General features: G+C 44.6%; 1 protein-coding gene across 1 annotated transcript; it reads right to left on the bottom strand.

Moving 5' to 3' along the window:
- Positions 1 to 884: 884 nt before the first annotated feature.
- Positions 885 to 9,507, bottom strand: LOC139288896 (prickle-like protein 2). Its single transcript, XM_070910348.1, has 8 exons — positions 9,376 to 9,507; positions 5,777 to 5,890; positions 5,562 to 5,699; positions 4,908 to 5,111; positions 3,630 to 3,816; positions 2,821 to 2,975; positions 1,922 to 2,723; positions 885 to 1,837 (listed from the first exon to the last, which is right to left on the bottom strand). Exons 1-8 carry the CDS (start codon positions 9,505 to 9,507, stop codon positions 885 to 887), a joined length of 2,685 nt encoding a protein of 894 aa, XP_070766449.1.
- Positions 9,508 to 9,826: the final 319 nt, after the last annotated feature.

Here is a 9,826-nt window from a genome sequence, read left to right as displayed (position 1 = left end):
CCTTGGTAAAGCATGGAGAGCTGGCTATGTAGAGCACAAAGTTCAACAGACTATTTGTACAAGGTGATAACGGGGCTAGCGAGCCAACACTATATTCCAGCAGCATTTGGATTCCACTGAGGTAAACAATGACATAGCTTGGAATCTAGCACGTAACTTTCACTATCCCAACACAATTTCTGGTTTGTCCACATAGAATAAGTTTTACTGCCCAGGGCTCGGATCACTGAGCTGCGACACGAACAGTCGGATCACTGCAGTTTGACCAGTTTTGCCTCCCTTTTCAAACTGTAAAGGAATTGTTCAGTCTCTCTGTAACATGGATACACGCACAGACACGCACACACATCATGTTATTTACCTTGACCACAGTATATTTCAGTGGTCAAATTCATCAGTGCTTCCTGGTACCATTGGAGGAGTTTGATCTCCATCACTGTAAACATTTCTGTTGTGTAAGCCAGCTGAGCTTCCTCTTATGATTAGATCATTCTGTGTAGGTGTGCACAAACACTACCCGGTGTAGAGTTGTGTAAGCTCACAAGCACAAAAAATAGGCCTTTTCTCTCTTCAAACCCAACACACACTCTCTCACACACACACACACACACACACACACACACACACACACACACACACACACACACAAACTCACACACACACACACACACACACACACACACACACACACACACACACACACACACACACACACAAACACTCTATTCACTCTCACTGTCAACTGTCTCACTCTCACCTTCCCACTCCCTCTGTTCCACCTCTCTGTTACTTTAACCGTCTCCTTACCTCTCTCTCTCTCTCTCTCTCTCTCTCTCATCTCTTTCATTCTCCTGCTCATCCCTCACCATCTCTTTGCTCTATATCTAGGAAATTATGCAGTTTTTGCTCTTCCTCCTCTGGCGGGTGTGCAGCTGGCCATGAATCGGTCCGTGCAGAGGTCCGTGATGGCCACCTATCCCAGAGGGGCTGTAGCGATGGCGCAGCTCCTCGTTGTTGATGTAGCACAGCTGCACGGGCCGAGGGATTGGTTCACCCAGGAAATAACCCTCATCTCCCTCAGACTCAGAGGAAGAGGAGCAGCTGGAGCACCAGGGGTCAGCGGTCTCCATGTACCCATCGCCCCAGCACGGCCCACCCAGCCCTGCAGGTTGCCAGCCAGCATTCTGCAGGGTGAGATCGGAAGTTGTGCGGGGACAGGGCCGGTGAGGCTGCTGTCTGCACCCGCCTGGCTCCACACCAAACAACTCCCGCGCTGCATTACCGGAGGGGAAGCGGTCGTAATCCTCCTGGACACGGCGGTAGGGCAGCTCTACCATTTGTGTGGGCCGGTCCGCCACCAGGTGCAGGGCATTGTCAGAGCGGGAGCGGCGAGAGCGTTTGTGGTGGCGGCCACTGCGGTGCTGCCCGTTACTGTGGTTCCCACGGTGGTGTTTGCGGCGCCTTGGTTGTGGCTGCTGTTGCTGCGACACGGGTTCCTGCCCGTTGATGCGTCGGCGGGGCATTCTGTCGCTCATGGGAGCCATCCGCAGATTCCCACTGCTGCCCATCACCCCGACGCGACCTTTGCCGTCGAAGCCCAGCGGCTGTGGGCCATCCCAGTACTGCAGCGGGTACCCGACTCTCAGTGGAGCATACATATTATTGTTGTAGGGGCGAGAGGAGGATAGAGACTCTGTACTGTGGAACTGGACTGAGGAGCTGAGGGTGCCCATGTTGCTCTTTTCAGACACATTCACACCTGAGTCTTTGCTCAGGTCAGGCATGGAGAACCTAGACAGATGCTCCTGACGCTTACTGACCCCGTCCAGAGAGTTACCTGTTAAAACCATAAATCACAGGTCAAATTTTCATTTGGCATCATATCATATTCTATCATACTGTATCATTTACATCACTGTACCTGTAGCATTGGACATAGTGAGGGAGTCCATGGACCCACGAGGAGTCTGTTCTAGTGGAGTAAGGGGCTCATTGAAGCTCATGGCATTGATGGGGTTCCTCCTGGTCAGCGGGGGTCTGCCGTCTCTTTGGAATCCATGCAGGCTGATGCTCCTCTTGTCAGAGAAGCCCTGGTTCTGGCTAGACATCTCATTGAAGCTCATCTGGGTACGTAGCTTGTTGGGCCTGAACTCATCCTGGCTGTGGTGGGTCCAGTTTTCATTAAAGGAGTGGCCTCTCAGAGCAGCCATAGGGGTCCTCTTGGCGTTGCCTTGTTCCTTACCCCAGGAGTCAGGTCTCTTCACTGGGTTGGCAGGACTCTGAGCTGGAGGATGAGCATTTGTGTTGGGATTATAGCCCTGCCTGAGGTTACACTGAGCCAGCAGATGTATAGGTGCGGGTGTGGGGGAGGGTTCCTGCTGGGGGGCCTCATAGGCAGCAGGGATGTAGGGGTCATCCCGGCTCATCCACACCTGGTTAAGGCTCGGGGCACGGCTTGGAGTGCGGCTGGGAGTGCGGTTAGGCGTCCTGCTCGGGGTCTGGCTAGATGAGAGGCTTAAACGGTCCATCTGAACGGAAAGGGGATCACTTTCAGCAGACAGACGGTCAGGCATGGGTGGAGGAGCTGACTGGCGGGCCTCTGCACTCCGCCGGTCCTGCTCAGCATTCCTGCGCTCCTTTTTCCCAATCTTGGTGCTATGGCGAGATTCACGGGAACGGGCGCTTTGGAAGGCAGAGTCTGAGGAGTCAGACTCATCTGGATCCTGATTGGTTAGATTAGTACAGTTATGAAACTGCTAAAATGGAAACATACTGTTATAACAATTCAATAATAATGTCATCATGTTTTTGGTTACCCACCTGTCCAGCGCTGCAGGACCGTGAGCAGAAGATCTGGCCCTGCTTTGGCAGGAAGGGGCGACCCAGCAGAGAGCGCTTGCAACGGGCGCAGCAAAAACATTCCTCAGTTGCGTGCCAGTGCTGCCCATCATACGTCATCTGGCCCTGGTCAATGCCTTTGGTAAGATGGGGAAAACATAATCTTATAACAAAACATACCAGAAAACAAGTTTATTAGTAAACACACAAGGGGTCTAGCTTTAACAGCTTAAAAATGGTAATGTGATGGCAGCTATCTCTAATACTACTGTGAAAATGTTATTCTACTAAGTCTGTGTGGCTAATGAACACAGCCCACAGTCTGATTTTAGCCATTAGCCAGTAGGTTAAGCTCATTTTTGCCAGATATGCTTCTCAGTGCTGAAATGGTGCTAACATATTGAATTCTATTCCCATGCATGATCGCTCGATTTTGTAAGATAGCACGACTACATTTCACCAACCCTGCTCCCGAGCTAGAGGAAGTAATCATCTTTCACAGCTCCCATCTGGATACAACATGGGAGCATCCTCTGTAACACACTCTTTCACTGTTACTGGAGCTTGGGATGATAATAACCATCCACATCTCACTGCACTGACTCCGCCTCTCCACAGCTGTGGCACACAAGGCTCTCAGAGTTGATAACACCCACACTTACAATAAATAGCTGTTAGAGGTTTTCTATGATGTTAGTGTAAGAAAAACACGTCCATGTGTTTTGGAAACAGTTCATATATATTAGAGGACTTAAAGCAGCAATAAAAACGCTGCAGTAAACATGCTGTACCTATGTGTTCTCCACATGCGTCGCAGTACTCTGCATAAAGGGACTCGAAGCAGTTGCAGCAGTGTGGCCGTCCATCCTTCATGATGTAGCGCTGGCCGCCGAGGGTGGTCGCACACTCGTAGCAACAGAAATGCTTCATGTGCCAGTGCCGGCCCTCTGCCTCGGTGCATTCATCAGCAAAGATTATCTGCGTGAAACAGACATTATACTCATCAGCATGGATATTCCACACAGAGGTCCCATGAAATTGAATGGAGGTCATGAGTTAATGTAAAATGAGCAATGAATTTCAACTGGTTTCAAATTTGTTTTACACCCATTTACAAAGATGACTTTTGATGTTGCTGCTAAAGAATCAAGATCATCTTTGGTAGTAATGGTGTTTGGGGTACCTCAGGGCTCCATACTTGGCCTAGAACAGTAGTTCTTAACCTTTTCGCCCTATGGCCGCTTATGGCCGCTTAAAATAAAGCAATATCTTCTTGCAACCCCTTGACACACGTTGCATATATCAGCGAGTTGTTAGCAACTCCACTGAAGATTGCTTTATTTGGATAATTTTAGAGATTCCAGAAAAATCTGAAAATATAAGAATTATTATTGGAGCACAGCAGTTTTTTCTTCTGTCTTATCCTGATCACCTCGCAATCCCTCAGATTTATCTTGGTGGGTTCCCGACCCACCAAGGGGTCACTCCAGGTTGGGAACCACTGCCCTAGGATATGTCATCCAATGAACAAAACACTGGGTTTCCAATTAATCCAATGACACTGACGATCTAGACATCCTTCCTAAATGTCTTTTATTACATTCCAACTGGATATTGCTCATTTTCAAATTTCATATATATCCAAAATGATTGTTATAAAAAAAACTTCTCTACATCACTATCAGCAGCTGTCACATCAGATAAGCATGTGATGTCAGTCGTAAGGAATTATTTATGAGTTAATGAAAAGCAAACATTCCCCCCCCCCCCGATGAATACAAATGGACACCTGGACTACTGCCTTTTACTATACTTTAAGTAAACAAACCACTTCAATTAGTGCACAGCACTGTGGCCAGAGCTATTATTATTGTTATCTCAAGCCTGCTTGCCACACATTATGGTTAGAAAACAAGCCGACTTTCTGAGACATGGCAAGAATACTGAGACATCTTTTCTCTCCAGACCAGTTTCAACCACATCCAAGTCTCTGAGGTATCCAAGTCTCTGAGGTATGAACCATTCAGCCATTTCCAACCCCGAAGGGCTCCAGGCCCAGACAGGCGCACCTCATCACAGGCACAGCAGCGGGGTTTCAGCCTCTCGGCATGGTGCCGGCCACAGAAGATCTTGCCATCCTGGTAGAAGTAGATGAGGTCCACCAACAGTTCCTCACACATGCCGCAGACAAAGCAATGAGGGTGCCAGCATTTTCCATGACCCGCCCTCGCAGCAAAAACCACAATGTCCCCTCCGTTTATTTGACCACCACACTGTAGGAGAGGAGAGGAGAGGAGAGGAAAGGAAAGGAGAGAGTGGAGAGGAAAAGGAGGGAAAGAAAAAGAAATGAAAGGAGATGAGATGAGAGCAAAAAAGAAAGAAAAGGGAAGGACAGGAGAGGAGAGGGATGAAGTAGGGGTGGAAGGAGAGGCAGGAAAAAGATGAATACAAACTGCAAGATGTGGAGAGGGAGAAGATGGTACCTGAAATAAGTAGCAAGACTGAAATGTTTTCTACTTTATATCTGTTTCATCTATCTGATGAAATATCAAAAAGAAGAAAAACCCGAGAACATAATTTAAAAAATGGTCTGAATTAAACAGAATAGAAAATGCAATTTCTTTAGACAGACAGAAGCCTTAAAATGTGTTGGGTTGGCCATTGATATCTTCAATGAGGAAAATGGAGGACTTTAATGGAGGTTTTTAACAGCAGGATTTTACCTTGTCACAGATGGCCCCATTGATGGTGAGGGGGAACGGACGGACATTGCCTCTGCCCAAGTTGTCCTTCTTCCGTTGGTTGCTGAAGAGCTTCAGCTCTCGTTTCTCCTCCTCATCCAACGCGTTACAATAACGCACCTGAACAACACGGCGTCATCATAAAAAACTGTGCACACAGAAATGATAAACGTGCTGTGCTGTTACAAATGTTTTACCTCATTGTCATGTGGTGGCAACTGGTGAAGCAGCTGTTTGATGCGATATTTCTCTCCAGGGCTGTTTATGTAGGGGACCTTTTCTTCTGGTAAGGAATTGTAATACTGATGCACCTGAAACAAACAACATCAAACACGTGGTTCTGATACTACTAATAAGTATTCAAATATTAAACCCGCATTAACTGATTTTTTTGGCCACTGGGGGGCAGCGGAAACAAGCTGTAGACAACATTGACATATTATCACTTTATAAAGTTGTTACGGCAAACATGTTAATTGCCTATTTACACATCCAGCAGATACAAAGCAACATTAGCATTCAGTTCAAGTTGTGTTTCTGGCCATCTGATGAGGGCAAGTTCAATATTCACTCTCCTTGAAGCTTTGTTTTTGGTCTCCACTAATCCTGAGATAAATATCTGGCTCTTTAGCTGCTAAATGTTCCTCTATGCTAGTCGCTAACTTTGTCCGTCTGCTGTTTGGTGCTGGGCACGTAGTGTACAGTGGCTTTATTAAAGCTTTTTCACTGAAAACAGTGAAAACGACTCTCGTAAAAATAGTAACAGTGAACCAAAACAGTTACTTTGTGGCTGTAAAATCAAAACAATGAGCTGAAAGACAGGTTGACAGGTTTCTGACTGGAATTGCAGAGTTGAGTGATAATTCTCTGTGGGTTCATCACAGCGACACCTTTTACATACAAGTAGTGATGTGATCCATTGTTAATATGATATTGATTACAGCCACTTTAAGTGTGATACAGAGCTCACTGTGACTGAAAAGTGATAACTGAGGCATTATGTGACCATTATGCTCAGTTAAAGGCAGGATACTTTAAATAATCTACCTTATTTCATCAATTCATGGTGACAAACCCACCTAATTTAATCTGAAATTACTTTCAAATGAATCTATTATAGTCTTCATACCTATAAATTTGTTTTTGTTTTGCCCTCCACCATCACTGCCCTTGGAAATTAGTGTCTGGGATTCAAAGTGTGTGGCACAATGAGCTCTGCACTGCTGCTGCAGACACAACCTTGAGAAGCATCAGGTTGTTTTGAATAGCTAATATTCACATTGCTTAAAGGGAATCAGTTATCCATACTGGTATTGCAGTTGCAAGTGGGACTTGGTATCCTTTGCCTGAACCTCTTTTTGCATGCATGTCAGCGGGTGAAACTGAAGAAAACCTTGATTGGTGTTTGAGAAGAAAACACTCAAAAGGACGGAAAGCAATCTTGTCACTTGTCTCTGATTTTCAGTAAAACAGCCTTTGACACAGAGTGGTCTAGCGTTCAGTGCGGTGTAAAGATCTATTTTGCTGAAGTTGTTGTGATCCAATTTACATAATCAGTGGGGTGGATAGCGAGAGGGTAAGGAAATGCATCTCTGAGTGCTGCCCCTCAGATTCTCTACAACCCACCCAATTGTTTTATTCTACACTGTGGAGGGTGACATCACCTTATGCAAGTTTTCTAAGTCAGGGTCATTTGAGATTAGGAACTTCTCTCCAGAATCTGCCCCCTTCAAATGAGGAGAGTTTGAAAGGAAAGGAAACAGGTAAGCTTTAAAGTATATCTCTGAATATTCACTCTCATACTGCATTTTGTCTTTGTTGTCTATCAGGCTGCAAAAGCACTTTAACTGTAATACTTTCCTTAATAGCTCTTCAGCATTTGGAGCTCAAACATGGAAACTTTGTGCAACCTTGTGATTACCCTAAGTATTTTCTCGATGAATCAATTAATTGTTTCTGGTCTGGTGAAAAATGCCCATTGCAATTTCCCAGAGTGCACGTTGGTTTGTTCGACAGATCAAAATCCAACCGTATTCAATCTACTTTCACAGAAGAAGAAAGAAAACTACACAAGTATTCACAATTGACACATTTTTTGGTATTTTTGCTTTGAAAATGATGTTTTGGATGGATTAACTGACTAATAGTTTCAGTTCTGTTTCAATTTATGGGAAGCTCTATCTCAACAAATCCTATAGACGCCTGTAGTTTTCAGTTTTCCTTTACGTCTTGTGTTGCAACAATTACTTAGATAATCTTTTACGAATACAGTTAGTATCTGCAGGAAATTGGGTCAGGAATGGTCAGTAGTACCGTTCAGCCACCACAGATAGGAACATTTTGTCAGAAACTAGGGGAGTCAAACATTTCCACAAGCCAATCCTAACCTTATTGTCAAAGATAATGTAGTCAGAACTGGGGATTTTGAGTTCTGACAGCTCAATGAACTGTACTGTTGTGAAATGAGGTTTTTCTTTTAAAATGTGAGTCACATTAATGACATTGTGCGGAGAGAAATCCAAAGTGACAGGCTTAAAAATCATTACATACAAGTGCATTAAAAAAAGCAACAGGCAGTTACAATTGCCTGCACCCCCTGTTGGATGAGAGAGGCTGCAGCCTCTTTCAGCATCCTGTCAAGATGGCTGACTGGAGAAAATGACTGTTATCAGCCCATCCTGTCATCTGTTAACAGAGCCCTAGGAGGCCTGTTGCATCAGAGTGCTGCCCTTACTAAATACAGACAATTCGTTTGTTTATACACAATATAGTTGAACAGAACCCTGTTCAGCTTATGTCAGAACCGATGAAAACAACGGACAAAAATAAAAGTCGATGAGGAAATATCTTCCTCTGGATGTGCACAATTGATTACATTAGCTTGGTCATGCATGCAATTAAAAGGCATTTAAACTGCAAATGAGTCCAGACAGGGAATTGTGAAACCTGGATGCATAAACACACTGCCACACATTTTCAATTAGATTCATCCAAACATTCACTGACTCAAATTACTTCCATTCCTCTGGGTTTACATTTGCAAGAATACACTAAAATACAGAACAAATTGAGGCTTAGCATACCAGAAGCATCATTAAAAATGGAAGTTGGTGACAAAATTCTTGGAAAAACGTTAGAATCATCTGGGAAACTGGTGATCAGGGAAACTGCTTATTGCTTTATGTGAAATGGGACTCCACCTGGATAAACATAAACCTATACATTTGAATATATAAAAGGTAGATTAATACGCAATTGCATATTTTGACAACAGGGTGATTCAGACAGCATCTGCTTAATTCATTCATAGCTTCACATCTGTTCTTCAGACAATGCAATCAGCTAATCAGTCTGTGTTTCCTCTTCATGATTTTGGTTATGGTTGTCATTCTGTCTGACTGTGAACTCGGTTCCTACACGGTGTCAGCTTTAACACTGACAGCTGAAAAATGTCCTTACAATTATTCATCCACGAAACACCTGACAGCAAAGTCTCAGTGATTTGTATCCCCACCCCGACCCAAAGAGGCTGAAACACCATGAAGGGGATTTTAAAAACAATAATGATCCATTGTCTTGTTTTCAGATCAGCAAATTTTCCACCTCAGGATTATTAGGAATATGCCACAGATACTTAATCGTCCAAATAATCAAATTCTTCTGACCGATTCGGTTCAATTCGATCCAGTCTAGTATAAGCACCTAATGAAGCACTCAGGGGCGACGGGAAAGGGGTGTCAAATGTGCGAGTAGAATATCTGTAAACTTGAAAGGGAGGATTGTGCGGCTTGTGTACCTGCTCAGGACTGAGGCCAGGGGGAACCCAGACGTATTCCTCCAGTGCACATCCAGAGTCATCATCAGAGGTGGAGTTTCTCTGGAAGTCGTACATCAGCTTGGTGATGGTCTTCTCCATCTCCAGAGACATGGCTGTCACAACATGCTCCTCTACACAAACCGCTTCAGTGGACACAGGTATTCCTGTTGAGGAAAACAGACGAGAGAGTGAGAAAAAGGCAGAAAGGAAGCTTCAAATATAAAAAGAGAGCAGGAGATAGGAGACAGTCTTAGTATTGTTCTTATTAGTATTCCAGGCTACATGTGGAACTTGCAGATTTAGATTCTCCAGTGGTAAACATCAGACGCACCAGGGCTATAGAAAAAAATTAATGTTATGAACTATACTTTTCTGTCTTGCTCTCACGTATTCACAGGAAAAATAAACATGTGTGTTCCAGAGCTGTAAA

This window comes from Enoplosus armatus, chromosome 8, assembly GCF_043641665.1.
Source record: "Enoplosus armatus isolate fEnoArm2 chromosome 8, fEnoArm2.hap1, whole genome shotgun sequence".
NCBI classification, from domain to species: Eukaryota; Metazoa; Chordata; class Actinopteri; order Centrarchiformes; family Enoplosidae; genus Enoplosus; species Enoplosus armatus.
The sequence above is the reverse complement of the archived record's forward strand: the minus strand, read 5'-3'. Positions and strand labels throughout refer to the sequence as shown.

Coding starts and splice junctions, on each gene's coding strand:
- LOC139288896 (XM_070910348.1), bottom strand. CDS start 9,507: ATGTCTCTGGAGATGGAGAAGACCATCACCAAGCTGATGTACGACTTC. Junction 3,817..4,907: donor GCTGCTGTGCCTGTGATGAG/GTGCGCCTGTCT, acceptor TGTTTCACGCAG/ATAATCTTTGCTGATGAATG. Junction 2,724..2,820: donor GGTCCTGCAGCGCTGGACAG/GTGGGTAACCAA, acceptor CTAACCAATCAG/GATCCAGATGAGTCTGACTC.